The sequence below is a fragment of the Heterocephalus glaber genome, unplaced genomic scaffold (assembly GCF_053883595.1).
Source record: "Heterocephalus glaber isolate CG9 unplaced genomic scaffold, H.glaber_assembly_v1.0 deba00001472, whole genome shotgun sequence".
Taxonomy (NCBI): Eukaryota; Metazoa; Chordata; class Mammalia; order Rodentia; family Bathyergidae; genus Heterocephalus; species Heterocephalus glaber.
In genome coordinates this window covers 38279588-38297410 of record NW_028258315.1, presented here as the reverse complement: position 1 = coordinate 38297410, position 17823 = coordinate 38279588, and the positions used below count along the sequence as shown (strand labels likewise).

Below are 17823 nucleotides of genomic sequence, written 5' to 3'. Positions count from 1 at the left end.
CTTTTTTCCTTTAAAAGTAGATCCAAATTAAGCATTAACCATTTTGGTATAATATCTTTTTACAGCTATCTCAACCTATTGGGACTATATACACACACCCAGAGGCATACACAAATACTGCTACAATCAGACTTTGGTTTAACTATCTTCTCTGACCTGTAAGCAACTAACTGCAACTGAAAGCTTTAAGCATAAAGAATGTCAGAACAGATAGCTATATGTAAGCCATCAGTATTTTAATATTTATTATCCAGGCTTCAGCCTGGACTTCTATTCAACAAACATTACGTTATTCCACTAATACTTTTGCTCAGCTTCAGGTCTAAAATTTCATCCTCTTTCCTTCTCTTGAATAAGCAAGAGTTAAAGAATTAGTGCTCCAATTAAGGCAGCCCCACCTTCCTATCAGATTTACCAGGGGAGGCTTTTGTGAAGATAACACATTAATGATATTTTTCACCAATGTTCAGTCACGTAAGTGGCAAATACTGTGTTTTTATGCCAGTTTTAACAATTTCGAGTAATAGCAACAATTTCTATCCATTTTTTTTCTTTAAAGGCCAAAAGATGAATACTCTAACTCCCCTCAAAAGATAAAGGAAAGGGACCCTCTGAAATCCCTTCTGGCCTGCCCATCCTTGGTCTTATTCAGGTCTTTGTCACCACCCAGTGGACAGCACACTCAACTACAAGATTCACAGTGGAATTGCCTTGGAGGCATCAGTAGCTATTCGCACCCAACAAAAGACATCTAATTACACAAAGTGCTGAGTGCTCTCCCTTATGAGTGACACTGTACTTTTAAATTACAACAACAGAACATATGTACTCTCACTGTTCCAACAATTTTCAGTAAGACATGGTGAGGGGCCACTGCTGGGAAAATTATTCTATTATTCTGGGAAAGTGTTATCCTATCCCCTTTCAGATCAAATATTAACTCCAAGTAAGTTTTTAAATATTTTTACAAAATGGATATCAAATACGTATCTGAAAAATAAAGATTTTTATTTCTCTTAAATATACCATTAGCCAGAGAACATAAAATCCAAACCTTACTACAACCCTGATTAGAAGTTTGCTTTCGAAATTATAGCTATAGTTTTAAAAAATTATTGTAGTTAGCATCATAGATTTGACTATGAGCAGATTAAACTTGAAAGATAAAGGAGTACAAAGGAGATGATTATTTAAACATCTCTCACTAAAAGTATGTGTTCAATACATCTTTGGGAAAGAATTTTAAAAAACTTTTTCATGTTCCTCCCTTTTTAGTTTCAATTCACACACATAAAAATTATTGAGCATGTGGAACACCAATTTATATCATACAAACAAAAGTGAAAACTCATTCAAACTTTCAAAAAGTGGGATTTTTTGAACACACAACTGAGGTTTGTATATGCAAACATGACATAGTATGGTTCATCACCCCCAAAAATATGTTGTGCTAACCTTTTGTAGATGGTACATTTTATTATTTAAAAAGATATAACTTCATTCTTTTTTAAAAATTACTAATTAGTAGAGCTGGGGATGCAGCTCAATGGTAGAACACTTGCCTACCATGTACAAGATCCTAGGTTTGGTCCCAGCACTGCAAAAGAAACAAGACAACGACCATAAAAGACTGAATGTGAGCCAGTCCCAGCACCCGGAATGAAAACTCCCCGCTTCCATCCCAGGTTCCTAGGGCACAGAAGCTCAGCCGGTCCCAGCATCCGGAAGGACGCTCCATGCCTCCATCCCAGGCTCCTAGGGCAGAGAAGCTCAGCCAGTCCCAGCACCAGGAAGGAAGCTTCCCGCCTCCATCCCAGGCTCCTACGGCAGAGAAGGTGAGCCTGTCCGAGCACACGGAAGGAAGCTCCCCACCTCCATCCCAGGCTCCTAGGGCAGAGAAGGTGAGCCTGTCCCAGCACCCGGAAAGAAGCTCCCCCACTGCCATCCCAAGCTCCTAGGGCAGAGAAGCTGAGCCGCGTGGGCGCCAGAAGCACCCCCCGCCCCGTAGAAATGAAAACACACATGAACAAGCCTCAAAAGCAGAGTTCCAGATCACCTACAGCAACCCCAAAGGGAAACCACGTGGGACACTCTGATACTCAAACATCTGGACTCTCTGAACTGGCAACAAAAGAGGATCTGGGAAAAATGAAATCAGAAATAATTACTCAGAATAACAGGAAAGATTTTGCTCGTGGTGCAAGACATGATTAATAAATCTAGACAGGACACAGATAAAAAATAGAGGATCTGAGGAACATGATGGAATCCCAACATAGGAAACAAATGGAATCCATAAAAGAGATACAATCAGATTTCCAAGAGATTAAAAACTCCATCAAAAGTCTGTGCAGCAGAATGAACCAGTGTGAGGATAGAATTTTACATATAGAAGATAAGATTGCAATTAGTGACCAGGAAAAGAAAAATTGCTTTAAAAATGTAAAGGAACATGAGAAATCAATCCAGCAGCTGCTAGATGATGCAAAAAAGAATAACATAAGACTGACTGGAGTCAATGAAGAAAGAGGAGAGAGGGCAGATGACATAAAAAAACTGTTCACAGAAATGACAGCAGAAAACTTCCCAAGGAGGGGAAAAGAACTTGACATACAGATAAGTGAGGCATACAGGACTCCAGCTAGCCTTCATCAAAAAAAATCTACACATAGGCATGTAATAGTTAGGCTTCCAGAAACCCAACAGGAGAACAAAATTCTACAAGCAGTGAGAGAAAAGAAACAAATCACATACAAAGAAAAGCCCATCAGAATCACAGCAGACTTCTCAATGCAAACCCTCAAGGCAAGAAGAGCTTGGAGTGATGTATTTCAAGCCCTAAAGGAAAACAGCCTCCAATGCAGATTGATGTACCCTGCAAAACTATCTTTCAAAATGGATGGAGAAATAAGATACTTTGATGAGAAAGAGCACCTCAGGAACTTCATGAATACCAAACCGGCACTCCAAACAATTTTAGACAATACCCTAGGAAAAGACAATGAGGATCACAACCCCAGGAAACCCAGCACAATGAATCCACTGGGCGTGACAAGTTAAATGCAATGGGAGAGAATCCAACAAAAAGAAAAAGTCATGACAAGGCTTTTAAAACCTTTGACTTCATCTCCCTAATAAGTGTATAATTCAATCTTATTATTGTACTGATTAGTATTTTTCTGATTCCAGAGTTGCACACCATTCCTTGTGCTATACTGGTTATTTATTATCTTCTTATGTCTACATTTTAATTGGGTTGTCTACTAATGAGCTCTTAAGAATTCTTTATATGTTCTGCTCATAGGTTATATGCATTGTAAATATGGTCTGTTTTAAGGACTACTTTTCATTTTAATGATGTCATTTACAGTTCTAAATTTTGATGGAATCTCATTTATCAATTTTTTTCTTTTATACATCATGTTTTTTGTATCCTAGGTAGTTCTTGCCTACCCTGAATTCATAAATATTTTCCCTTATAATGTCTTCTTAAAGTTTTATACTTTTAGGCTTTCTTATTTAGGTTCATAGATCCCTTCAAGTTATTTTCATGTGTGGAAAGAAAAGGCTGAGGTTAATTTTTTATATACGGATACCAGGTGTTCTAGTGTCGTTTGCTGAAGGCACTATCTCTTCCTTGGCTCTTGAATCGAGTTTATATTCTATAAAATGCTAATGTTAAATAATCTTTCAAAACTCAGTGGACCATATATGTATGGTTCTCTTTCTAGATTCTCTGTTTTTTTCCAATGATCTATATGTCTTTCCTTATACCAACACTGCCTTGATTACTGTAGCTTTAGAAGTCTTAAAATTAGGTACTAAACATATTCCAACACTGTTTTTGTTTTTAACTTTTCTAGGTCCTTTGTACTCCTACATAACTTTTAAATTTCAATATCCAGTTCTTCATTTATAACAAGTATACACAGACCTGAATTTTTATATATACTTTGTGTTTTCTAATCCTACTAAATTCAAGTTCTAGAGGCTCCTAGAGATTTCTTAGTATTTTCTCTGTAGATGATCATTTCATCTACATATAAAGATTTTGCTTCTGCCATGCCAATCCCATCCTAGTTGTGTCATTTTCTTGACAGACTATTTTGGTGGGGACTAGATTTCAAAGTTTAATGGACAGATAAAGAGTAAGCATATCTGCCCTTGTTCCCCAACTTAAGGAGAAAGCATTGTATCTTCTCCATTCATATAAGGCGTTCTCACTGGAAGTATGGAGTACATGTCTTTGATCTGTTGAGAAGGTTCTGTTCTACTTCAAGTCTCCTGATAGCTTTTACCATGAACAGCTGTAGAATTTAGTCCAATACTTTTTCTCCAACTACTGACAGGATCATATGGCTTTTTCCTTTCCTCTGTTAAAAAGATGACTTTTGGGGTGGATCTTCCAATGCTGAACCAACTCTGCCATCCCTATAACAAAACCACTTTCTACATCCTGCCAGATCTGACTTCCAATAGTTTGTTTTGTTAAACAAATTTCTATCTATGTTCATAGTTTTTTCTTCTATTATCTTTATCCAGTTTTAGGATTAGCACAATGTTGAGTTCCTAAAATGAGGGGAGAAGTGTTCCTTCTTTTTTCTGCTTTAATTGTTTGATATAATTTATCAGTTAAAATATTTATGAGACTGCTGCTGTCATACAGGTAGGTTTTCAAGCTAGGAATATACTTTCTTTAATAGGTGCTATTCATATTTTATATTTCCTCCAGAGTTAGTTTCATTAATTTGTCTTCCAAGGTCCTTCTTAGCAGTTGTCAAATTTATTTCAAAAAAGATTGTTGTAATATGCTTTCTATATCCTTTTAAATTCTGTAAAATCTGTGGTAATGTCTCCTAGATCTCAATATTGTAATTTCAGAAATGTATAACTGATATTGTGTAACAGGAAGAAAAGGTCTAAAAGAGCAGGGGAATTGGGAGGGGTAGGGGAAGGGAAAAAGGGAAAGGAAAAATATGAGAAGAGGCAAAAAATGGAAACGAGGTCTTTGCAAATAGGGAAGGGTGGAGGGGGTGAAGGGAGGGCAAGGGAAAGGGGAAAAAAAATAAGAAACAAGAGACTCATGTAATGGTACAAGATCCCAATGGTGAATATATGTGTATTTATACCCTAACCCTAACTATTATATGCCTATGTGTAGATTTTTCTTGATCAAGGCCAGCTGGAGTCTTATATGCCTCACTTATCTGTATGTCAAGTTCTTTTCCCCTCCTTGGGAAGTTTTCTGCCATCACTTCTGTGAAGAGTTTTTTTATGTCATCTGCACTCTCTCCCCTTTCTTCATTGACTCCAATCAGTCTTATGTTATTCTTCTTTGCATCGTCCAGCAGCTGCTGGATTGATTTCTCGTGTCCCCTTACAATTTTAAAGCAATTTTTCTTTTCCTGGTCACTAATTGCAATCTTATCTTCTATATGTGAAATTCTATCCTCACACTGGTTCATTCTGCTGCACAGACTTTTGATGGAGATTTTAATCTCTTGGAAAACTGTTTGTATCTCTTTTATGGATTCCATTTGTTTCCTATGTTGGGATTCCATCATGTTCCTCAGATCCTCTATTTTTTATCTGTGTCCTCTCTAGATTTATTAATCATGTCTTGCACCATGAGCAAAATCTTTCCTGTTATCTGAGTAATTATTTCTGATTTCATTTTTCCCAGATCCTCTTTTGTTGCCAGTTCAGAGAGTCCAGATGGTTGAGTATCAGAGTGTCCCATCTCATTTCCCTTTAGAGTTGCTGTAGGTGATCCAGAAGTCTGTTTTTGAGGCTTGTTTATGTGTCTTCTCATTTCCACGGGGGGGTGGGGGGGGCTTCTGGTGCCCACGCAGCTCAGCTTCTCTGCCCTAGGAGCTTGAGATTGCAGTGGGGGAGCTTCCTTCTGGGTGCTGGGACCGGCTCAGCTTCACTGTCCTAGGAGCCTGGGATGGAGGCGGGGAGCTTCCTTTCAGGTACTGGGACTGGCTGAGCTTCACTGCCCTAGGAGCCTGGGATGGCAGTGGGGGAGCTTCCTTCCGGGTGCTGGGACCGGCTCACCCTCTCTGCCCTAGGAGCCTGGGATGGAGGCGGAGAGCTTCCCTCCAGGTGCTGGGACCGGCTGAGCTTCACTGCCCTAGGAGCCTGGGATGGCGGTTGGGGAGCTTCCTTCCGAGTGCTGGGACCAGCTCACCCTCTCTCCCTAGGAGCCTGGGATGGAGGCAGGGAGCTTCCTTCCCAGTGCTGGGACTGGCTGAGCTTCACTAAGGTTCAACATACTCTTAAGTTTCAGAATTAGATTTATAAGTTATTTTAGAAGAAAGGTTTTGTTATTAAACTGGAAAGTTGTATTTAAAGAAAAGTGGATATATTTATAAATACAACTTTAAATATTTATAGAAATGTTTATAAGTGGAATCAAAATGCTATCTAAAGTTCCCTTACAAGAGAAAAATGTTAAAATCTTCTAGACTTAAAAATACTATGGAGATATATTATGTGAGTAACAGTGTGGACCAGAGCGGCGGCTGCAGGCAGGTCCCAACCAGGGCCCCGCTTAGACACCAGTGGCTTGGGTACACAAGGCCAAGCCGAAGGGCAGCCCAGAAAAGAGTTGCACAGGCCTACAAGCATCAGCTAGAGGCCTACCCCATACCATCAGAAAGTGCATGGGGACCCTGCTCAGACACCAGGGTCTGGGGTGCACAGCTCCTAGCCAAAGGCCCTCCCAGACAACAGCTACATAGGGGAGCAGGCCCTAGCCAGAGGCACACCTAGATACCATCCTAACTGTGCACAGGCCCCACCCAGAAAATAGGTCAGCTCAGGGATCCAGAAGGCAATCATTCTGAATTGGTCCACTGGTGGGCAGCAGAAAAGAGGTTGCTCCATGGCTTGCTGAGAATTGAAGACCACTGGGTGAACAAAAAGTTACTTCAACAAAGGCATAGCAGGTTGCATCTCTTGAAATGAAAAGACACATAAATAAGTCTCAAAACCAGCTTTCCAGATCGCCTAAGGCAACCCCAAAGGGAAAGGAGATGGAACAATCTGATACTCAACCACCTGGACTCCCTGAATTGGCAATGAAAGAGGACCTGGAAAAAATGAAATCAGAAATAATTTCTAAGATAACAAAAAAGATTGTGCCCATAGTGCAAAACATGATTAATAAATCTAGCGCAGACACAGATAAAAAAAAATAGAGGAGCTGAGGAACATGATGGAATTTTAACATAGGAAACAAACGGAATCCATAAAACAGATGCAAACAGATTTCCAGGAGATTAAAAACCCATTGAAAGTTTATGCAGCAGAATGGCTGAGCATGAGGATAGAATTTCAGATATAGAAGATAGGATTGCAATTAGTGACCAGGAAAAGAAAAATTTCTCCAATCTACTAAGGGACCATGACAAATCAATCCAGCAGCTACTAGATGATGCAAAGAAGAATAACATAAGACAGGTCAGAGTCAATGAGAAACAGGAGAGTGCAGATGACATAAAAAAAACTATTCACAGAAGTACTGGCAAAAAATGTCCCAAGTATGGGAAAAGAACTTGACATACAGAAAAGTAAGGCATACAGGACTCCAACTAGCCATGATCAAAAAAAAATCTACACAAAAGCATATAATAGTTAAGATTCCAGAAATCCAACAAAAGGACAAAATTCTACAAGCAGTTAGAGAAAAGAAACAAATCACATACAAAGGAAAGCCCATCAGAATCACAGCAGACTTCTGAGCACAAACCCTCAAGGCAAGCTGGGCTTGGAGTGACGTATTTCAAGCCCTAAGAGAAAACAACCTAAAACCCAGATTGATGTACCCTGTAAGACTATCATTAAAATTGATGGAGAGGGGCCAGAGATTTAGCTCAGTGGTTCCGCCACCTGCCTGGCAAGCACAAGGTCCTGAGCTCAATCACTGGAATCAATCAATCAATCAATCAATAAATAGATGGAGAAATAAAATACTTTCATGACAAAGAACACCTTAGGAACTTCATGAATACCAAACCAGCACTCCAAAAACTGTTAGACAAAATCCTAGGAAAAGACAATTAGGATTAAAACCCCACAAAGCCCAACAGAATGAATCTATCAGGCATGACAAGAAATTAAACCCAAAAGGGGAGAATCCAACAAAAAGAAAAAGCCACGATAAGGATAAGTCAATATGTATCAGTTATAACCATCAATGTTAATGGTCTCAATTTAATAATCAAAAGAAATAAACTGGCACAATGGGTCAAGAAGCAAGATCCAACAATATGCTGCATACAAGAAACACACCTAATTCAAAAAGAAACTCAAAGACTGAAAGTTAAAGGGTGGAAAACAATACTTCATGTGATAGAAACCCCCCAAAAAGTAGGAGTAGCTATCCTCTTCACAGATCAAATGAATTTCAAAGCAACACTGATAAAGAACGACAAAGAAGGACACTATATCCTTGTAAAGGGAACAATCCAAGACGAAGAGATGACAATCATAAATATATATGCAACAAACACTAGTGTACCCAACTATATGAAACAAATACTAAAAGACAAGGAAAATGAAATAAGCACTAATACAATGGTATTGGGGGACCTCAACACCCCACTCTCAGAGATAGATAGATCAACTAGACAAAAAAATAACAAAATACTAGAACTCAAACTCTTGAACAAATGAACTTAACAGATGTTTACAGAGTGTTCCACCCCACAAAGTCAGAATACACATTCTTTTCAGCTGCACATGTTTCATTCTCCAAGAAAGACCATATACTCGCTCATAAAACATGTTTAAGTAAGTGCAAAGGAACTGAAGTTATCCCCTGTATATTAACAGACCATAGTGTGATGAAACTGGAGATCAATACCAAAAGAAACCACAAAAATTTCATAAACACGTGCAAATTGAACAACACACTTCTGAATAACCAATGGGTCACAGAGGAAATTAAAGAAGAAATCAGACAGTTCCTTCAATTAAATGACAATAACAATACAACATATCACAATCTATGGGACACAATGAAAGCAGTCTTATGAGGGAAATTCATAGCAGTGAATACTCATACTAGGAAAACACAGCAAGCTCAATTAAAAAACCTGATACTGCACCTCAAGCTTCTAGAAAAAGAAGAGTAGGACAAATCCAAAGCTCATACAAGGGAGGAAATTATAAAGATCAAGGCAGAAATCAATGCAGACTAAGAGGATGATACAAAAAAAATCAATGAAGCCAAGGGTTGGTTCTTCGAAAGAATAAACAAAATTCACAAACCCTTAGCCAACCTTATCAAAAAAAAAAAAAGGCCAAAATATATGCAACTAGGAATGAAAAGAATGAAATTACAATGGACCCAACAAGAAATCCAGAGGATCATCAATACCTACTTCGAGAATCTACACACCAATAAGATGGAAAATACAAAAGAAAATGGACAGATTCCTAGATACATATGAATTACCAAAGTTGAACCAAGAAGACCTAAAACTTCTAAACAACTTAGTATCAAGGAAACTGAAAATGTAATTTAAAAATTACCAACTAAGAAAACCCCGGGCTCTGATGGCTTCACTGCTGAATTCTACAAGACATTTAGAGAGGAACTGCTGCCACTACTGTTTAAACTCTTTAATGTAATTGAAAGGGAGGCAATACTCCCAAAATCATCCCTGGAAGCAATCATCACCTTGATCTCCAAAACAGAGAAAGACCCAACCAAAAAAGAGAACTATAGGCCAATCTCACCAATGAACATAGATGCAAAAATCTTTAATAAGATACTGGCAAATAGAATGCAGAAGATCATCAAGAAGATCATACACCTTGACCAAGAAGGATTCATCCCAGGGATGCAGGGATGGTTCAACATACACAAATCAATAAATATAATATATTATATTAACAGTCCCAAGAACAAAAACCATATGACCACCTCAATAGATGCAGAAAAAGCATTCAACAAAATCCAACATGCATTCATGATAAAAACCAAAACTGGAATAGACGCTCTCTACCTCAATCTGATAAAAGCCATCCTTGAAAAAACCAACAGCCAGTATCATACTAAATGGTCAAAAACTGAAATCCTTCACACTAAAATCAGGAACAAGACAAGGATGGCCACTATCACCACTCCTGTTCAATATCGTTTTGGAAACATTAGCCATAGCAATTAGTCAAGAGAAAGAAATAAAAGGAATAAGGATAGGAAATGAGGAAGTCAAATTGCCATTATTTGCAGATGACATGATACTGTAATATAGAAGACTCCAAGAACTCCACCAAAGTCTTCCTACACTTAATAACCAAATTCAGTAAAGTAGCTGGATACAAGGTCAACACACACATATCAGTAGTTTTCCTGTACATGAATAACAGACTCTCTGAGAGAGAAATGGGGCAAACAATTCCTTTCACAATAGCACCCAAAAAATTGAAATACTTAGGAATCAAGCTAACAAAAGAAATCAAAGACCTGTACTCTGAAAACTATAGCACTCTGAAAAAAAGAGATTGAAGATGATATCAGAAAATGAAGACATTCATTGCTCCTGGGTAGGAAGAACAAATATAGTGAAAATGATCATACTTGCAAAACTGCTATATAGATTCGATGCAATCCCAATTGAAATCCCAACATCATATTTCACGGACCTTCAGAAAACAATCCAAAAATTCATTTGGAACAAGAAGAGACCTAGGATAGCAAAAGCAATTCTAGGCAATAAAGACAAGGTAGGGGGTATCACAATCCCCAACTTGAAACTATACTACAAAGCTACCTGATAAAAACAGCATGATACTGGCAAAGAAACGGACCCAAAGACCAGTGGAACAGATTAGAAGATGCAGAAATAACTCCAGAATACTCAGCCACTTTATCTTCGACAAAGAACCCAAACACCCTCACCAGAGGAAAGATAGTCTCTTTAATAAACGGTGCTGGAAAAATTGGGTTTCAACTTGCCAAAGATTAAAACTAGACCTCTATCTCTCACCATGCACTAAACTAAAATGAAAATGGATTAAAGTTCTAAATATTAAAACATAAACACTAAACTGGCTGGAAGAGAGGTTAGGTAGAACTCTTGAAGACAATGGAGTAGGAAAAGATTTTATGAACAAAACCTCAGTTGCCCATGAACTAGCACAATCAACAAGTGGGATCTCTTTTTACTAAAAAGCTTCTGCACAGCAAGAGAAACCACCAACAGTGTGAAGAGACAACCCACAATGTGGGAAAAAATTTTCACCAGCAGTTCCACAGACAAGAGTTTACTATCTAGAATATATAAAGAACTTTAAAAAATCAGACCCCCAAATTTAAAGATCCAATCCAAAAATGGGCATGTGAAATGAACAGACATTTGCCAGACAAAGAAGTAGAAATAGCAAATAAACATATGAAAAAATGTTCAACATCACTGGTCATTCGAAAGATGCAAATGAAAACAATGCTGAGATTCCACCTCACCCCAGAAAGAATGGCTGCTATCATGAAATCAACCAATAACAAATGCTGGCGGGGCTGTGGGGAAAGAGGAACCCTGCTCCACTGCTGGTGGGAGTGTAGACTAGTGAAACCACTGTGGAAATCACTATGGAGATACGTCAAAGAACTAGGATTGGAAGTCTCATTTGACCCAGCTATTCCCCTGCTGGGTATCTTCCCCAAAGAATTAAAAGAATCATACCACAGCAATATATGTGCACCCATGTTCATAGCAGCACAATTTGTAATAGCTAAAACTTGGAAATAGCCCAACTGCCCATCAACTGGAGACTGGATAAAGAAAATGTGGTTTTTTAATAAAATGGAGTATTACTCAGCCATAAAGAATGAGAAATTAGAGGCATTTATAGCTAAATGGATGCAGATTGAGCTAATACTCTTAAGTGAAATTAATAGGACACACATGTGTGAATACCAATCAGTTTCTCTAGTGTGAGAAACTGAAAGTGTAAATAAGGACTAAAAGGTATAATAGATAATGTGAAATAGTAAGAAAAAGGGCAGGGCTGGGGATTTAGCTCAGTGGTTCCGTCGCCTGCCTCATAGGCCCAAGCCCCCCCCCCCGCCCCGCCCCAAGTTCAATCCCCAGTACCAAAAAAAGGAAAAAAGTTTAAAAATGGGGGGTGGGGGGCAAAGGGAAAGTTGGAGGGATAGGGGAAAGGAAAGAAGGGAATGGAATTAATATGAGAAAATGAAAAAAATGGAAACAAAATCTTTGTAAATATGGGGGGATCGAGGGGTTGGAGGGCAGGGGAATGGGGAAAAAAATAAGAACCAAGATACAGTGTGTAAAGATGCAAATCCCCAATGATGAACGTCATTATATTGTATACCTAAAATGTACCAATAAAATAATATATATAAAAAATAGTATGCTAACTTCTGTAAATTGAATTAAATACAAAGAACTATGTTTCTCAGTTTGTTACTTTAATAAATAAATTCTAATTTTAAAAACCTATGGGACCGGGGATTTAGCTCAGTGGTTCCACCACCTGCCTCGAAAGCACAAGGTCCCAAGTTTGATCTCTGGTACAAAAAAAAACCACAGTGTTTCTGTAAACAAGCACAAATGGAACTTTTTTTACTATTTTCCAGTCAAAAATTTTTACTACCAGTACGAAAGGCCATATAAAAGATAAAATGTAATATGGAAGCTGGTAAAGTTTGTTCTCTATTAAAAAAATATCAATTCAAATTTCTATAAGAAAAAAAGCACAGGTACCACAGTCAAAGCGGCCTCTTTCTTTAAAAGATTCCTTCAGTTTGATATTTCGTGATACTTAAAAGGATTAAAGTGGCTTTCTCAATTATTCTAAGAAAAATCTTGTCTTAATTCTTCTGTATATTTAGCTAAATATACTGGCAGTGAGTTTCTAACCAGAATGACTTTCTCTAACTTACAAAAGCTCTACCAAACATCTTCATCTGAATAGAATATGGAAAAAGAAAAGACTTGTAAAGAGAAAAAAAGTAAGCATTTATTCTGCCTTTTCAGTAGGAACTACATTTTAAGGTAACCAAAAAGCCATGGCTGACAAGACAGGGAAAGCTCTGTTACAAAAGAAAGTATGACAAAAAATGTAAAAGAAATCACTGAATTTGAAAAATTACTATTTTGCAGATACTACACAAATATTTGATTTAGGTGTCTTATCATTAGAATGCAAAGCCACCAAGGGAAAGGTTTAAAGGAAACTGCATCTGTACAGTGTCATGACATCGTGCCACAGATTCCTTGCTAATTAAAAAGGTTTTTTATATTTTAAAAAAACTTTTATTTTTAAAATAGAACACTTGCCTAGCATATGAGGGTCCTGAGTTTGATGTCCAGCATTAAAAACAACAACAACAACATAAAGCCACAATAAGAACATTGTATAGAAAGTATCTACAACACATATAATAAACTAGCCAATCTCCTTAATTTACCAAGAACTTATATGAACAGACCAATAGAAAATGGCAGATGATGAACACAGAAATTAAAAGAAAAAGAAATAAAATGTCCAATAAATATGTGATGCTACACTTAAAGAAAAGCAAATCAAAACAACAATGGAATACTCTATCCAACCTGCCAAAAAATTAAAAATTTAACAACACCATTTATCTGTGTGGGTCTGTCATAAATCACTGGTGAGAGAACAAACTGATGCAGTATGCACAGAACCAAACGAAGAAACATTCATCCATGGTTTTCTGGTTTTTTTTTAAGACAGTCTCACTACAGCCCTCTAGTTCCTAGGCTCAAGGTATTCTCCCATCCATAGGTGTGTACCACAGTGCCCAGCTCATATATATTTTTAGGATAGATATGACATTAAAATTTTTGGTATACAGTTTACTTGTCTTAATGTTTCAAATATAGCTCATATTTTGGGCAGGCCAAGGACCAAAAAAAACAAAAAAGCACCCCAAAATAAAGGTTACAGTAGTAGGTAAGTAGGTAATGTTACAGTGGTAAGTTTCTGGTATTTATTTACCTATCCCTCTCCCTTTATCATCTGCCCTGCTCTCCATGCTCATTCTATCACTTTCTACTGAAAAGATCATACTGAGGATCAATAATTTTTCTTAGAATTATTTTTAAGAATTAAATGAAAGAGTGCCTGTAGTACATGGCATTTAAAAAAATATCAACTGCTAATTAGATGATAAATCATTATTATCATCCCATTCCACTGAATAGGTTTCAAACTTTAATCTCCAGTTCAAACAGTTCTACAATATATGTATTTTTTTTTACAAGTGTCTTTTACTAAATTGCTTTAAACGCCTTTAAAAAGTAGGTAGGACATTTTTAAATAAATGTTAAAATAGCAAGAATTTAGTAATTGCTGTTCCAAATGCATTTCCTGCTACAGGAAAGAAGTAGTAGAAAATGGACATTATTACACTGAGCAAGGAGGGGCTGACCTCACTTAGCAGAGGCAATAGTTTCACAAGGCTCAAACTCAATTACTGCCAGGAGGGGTTGTTTTCTAGTCAATCCTTATGACCCCAAAGCTCAGTGAAGTGCTGATTAAACCCCTCTCAATAAAGTAAGTAAAGCAGAGCCGGGGATTTAGCTCAGTAGTTATGCCGCCTGTATCGCAAGGGCAAGGACCCGAGTTCGAACCACGGTACCCCCCCCCAAAAAAAAGTAAAGCAGAGCATTTTAGTTTTTACTGAAGGGAAATAAGTATTTTTCTTAAGTATAATTCTGTCTTCCTTCTGTACAGGAACATCCAAGATGACACATGGATCAGGAAGTGTCAAATCCACCTCTACCTCAGGGCATAAATAACTGACTTTCTTTACTTTTCTCATCTGCAATCTGTTCACTTTTCTTGCCTCTTATCATCCCATCCACTGCTACACAAGTGAAAAGGAAAAAATAACTTCTCAAGATATCATACTCTGTCAAATAACATCTGGTCAAAACTCTTAAAAGTTATTCCTACTGTGATCTTTCTATATTTTCTTTTTTCTCCCTTTCTTCACTACCTCCTTTCTCTCCCCATTTCTTCTGTCTAGCTCTATTACTCACCCATTCACTTTATGTTTGTTATCATCTGTGCACATTCCATTTTCCCTGTGTCCATCCTGGGAGCAAGAAACACACTCTTCTCTTCCGTTTCTTATTCAGAGCACTTATCAGAAAGCCTACTAGTAGGTATTGAAAAATGCTTTGAAGTAATGTGAATAAAATATATTGTCTACACTGCAATCTACTGCAGGGCTGTAGTCCGGTTATTAGAAAAACTGAACTTGCTGGGTGTGGTGGTGCACACCTGTAATCCAAGCACTTAGGAGGCTGAGACAGAGGGGTCACTGTGAGTTCTAGGCCAGCCTGGGCTACACGGTGAGTTTAAATCCAGCCTGAACTACACAGCGAGACCCTGTTTCAAAACACATAACAAAACAAAACAAACAAAAAGCCCTGAATTCTACTCTTGGTAATGCTATTTGGTGGTTCTGTAGCTTCACATTTAAGTATCAGTTTCCTCATCTATAAAATGGGCTTCACTTGCTCTACCACTGGATATGGTTTCAGAAAATGAGATGGTGAAAGTAGAGTCCTTACTGTTATGCTAGTAAGTAACACCATAGTTACTTCTAAATACTGAAACAGTATTAATTACCAACCAAATTTCAAAATTTGAGTAGGAATACCACAGTTTTCCATTAGGAGAAGTAGTTTTTTGGTTTTTTTGGGTTTTTTGCTTAAATTCTTTTATTGGTACATTTTAGGTATACAATACGTTTACATTTATCATTGGGTGCTTGTACCTGTACATGATGTATCTTGGTTCTAATTTTTTCCCCATTCCCTGTGCGCCTTTCACTCCCTCCACCCTTCCCTATTTACAAAGACTTTGTTTCCATTTTTTCCTTTTCTCATAATTTTTCCTTTCCCTTCTTTTCTTTCCCTTTCCCCTCTCACTTCCCCTACCCCTTTGGACCTTTTCTTCCTATTTCAAATTATCAATTATTCATTTTAATCATTTTAATCCTTATTTACACTTTCAGTTTCTCACACTAGAGAAACTATAGGTATTTACACATGTGTGTCCTATTTATTTCACTTAAGAGTATGGCCTCAATATGCATCAATTTAGCTATAAATGTCTCTAGTTTCTTGTTCTTTATGGCTGAGTAATACTCCATTTTACAAAAAATCCACATCTTCTTTATCCAGTTTCCAGTTGATGGGCACTTGGGCGGTTTCCAAGCTTTAGCTATTACAAACTGTGCTGCTATAAACATAGGTACACATATATCACTGTGGTATGATTCTTTTAATTCTTTTGGGGAAGACACCCAGCAGGGGAATAGCTGGGTCAAATGGAACCTCTAGTCCTAGTTCTTTGAGGTATAGGAGAAGTAGTTTTAGTTGATATGTTTACGGGCTTTTTCTTAGGAAAAAAAAAAGCCTTAAGTACTGGTAATATATGGATTTCTATTACATCATCACAAGTATAATGCTTATGCTTTGAAAAAGACCCACGCTAATGATACCATGTGTTTCAATCTAAGTTATAATTCAAAATATAGGGGGATATTTCTTACCAGGTTCTGGGAGGTCTAACTTTGCCCGCTTTAGTTCTGCCATAGAAATCTGAAGTTGCTCTATTACAAAATCATCTTCAAAGAAAAAGTCCTTTGCTAGAGTCTCCTGAAGAAATTCTACAAGTTCTTCCATAGACAATTTCATTAGATGTTCTAAGAAAGTATCAGAGAAATACAAATGTTGAGTCAAAAATTACTTTAGGGTGAAAATATATTTTGAATACTTTTAAAAAGTGGCTTTAAAAAGAACATACATCACTTAAACATGGCATTGTAAATATCACTGAAACTCAGTGATACAGACATTGTCTGATAGTAAAATAGTCACATAAAAACAGGTTACTTTTACTGGAGGCAAAGGGGGAGGGGAAAATATAGCCAAGTATTTTCTTATTGGCTTAAGGGTAACCATATCTAGGCACTGATATAACCCGGAGCAAGAGCTTCACAGAGACAACAGATATAGCCACGCAGGAAGACACAAGGCCTTTCTCTTCTTGATTCCAAGTTCCAATAGCCATAGGCAAATCCACTTTTAAGTCCATATTTATTAGTGTTTTAGTATTTTCCCAGGAATGGATTATTAATTTCATTTGTGAGTTTTATTTTTACTTATAAATTTTATTGGAAAAAACTTTAAACTACAGACACAAAGCAGAAAGTAAACATCTGGTAAGACCACACTGCTCAATACCCTACAAATAGATGTGTATATTCCTGTGTGTATATGAATTTACAAAACCAAATTATACCAAGTCATTCATCTTCCTGCTTTTGTTCTCATACAATAACATACCACTGTTATCTCTCCCTTCAACAAATATGATTTTATACCATCATTAATAATGACATCATAGTGCAATGAATGCATTATACTTTTCTTAGTCATTTAGTAATGGGCATTTAGACTGTTCCTCATTTTTTCAAGTACTGTATTTAAAGCCACTGTTTGATAGTCCTCCAGTAATAATGTCTATTTTTAAGGCGATCAGGAAGAAAGGAAGAAAGAGAAAAAAATCTAAGCTTCACCTAACTATTGATTAAAGTACCTAGAAAGAGGTTTTTCTGGGTTTTTTGAATTGGCAAATGACCAACTTTTATTTTTGTACTGGCAAATGAAAAACTATATATATTTATGATGTACAATGTGATGTTTTGATATATCTATACCATTGTGGAATGATTAAATCAACCTAACTGATATACTCATCACTAAACATACTTATTTCTGTGATAAGAACATCTGCTTTTGG

At 37.2% G+C, this 17823-nt stretch overlaps 1 protein-coding gene across 9 annotated transcripts in view; it reads right to left on the bottom strand.

Annotated features, from left to right (window-relative positions):
- Usp6nl (USP6 N-terminal like) overlaps positions 1-17823 on the bottom strand; it is a 303422-nt gene that overhangs the window by 57687 nt on the left and 227912 nt on the right. For all 9 annotated transcript variants that reach the window (XR_015439473.1, XR_015439471.1, XR_015439469.1 and 6 more), the window contains one exon: positions 16571-16723. Coding sequence is in view for 1 of the 9 variants with exons in the window: in XM_087181952.1 (XP_087038078.1) it covers positions 16571-16723 (153 nt within the window). In the remaining 8 variants the exon portion in view is untranslated. The remainder of the gene's footprint in view (positions 1-16570; positions 16724-17823) is intronic.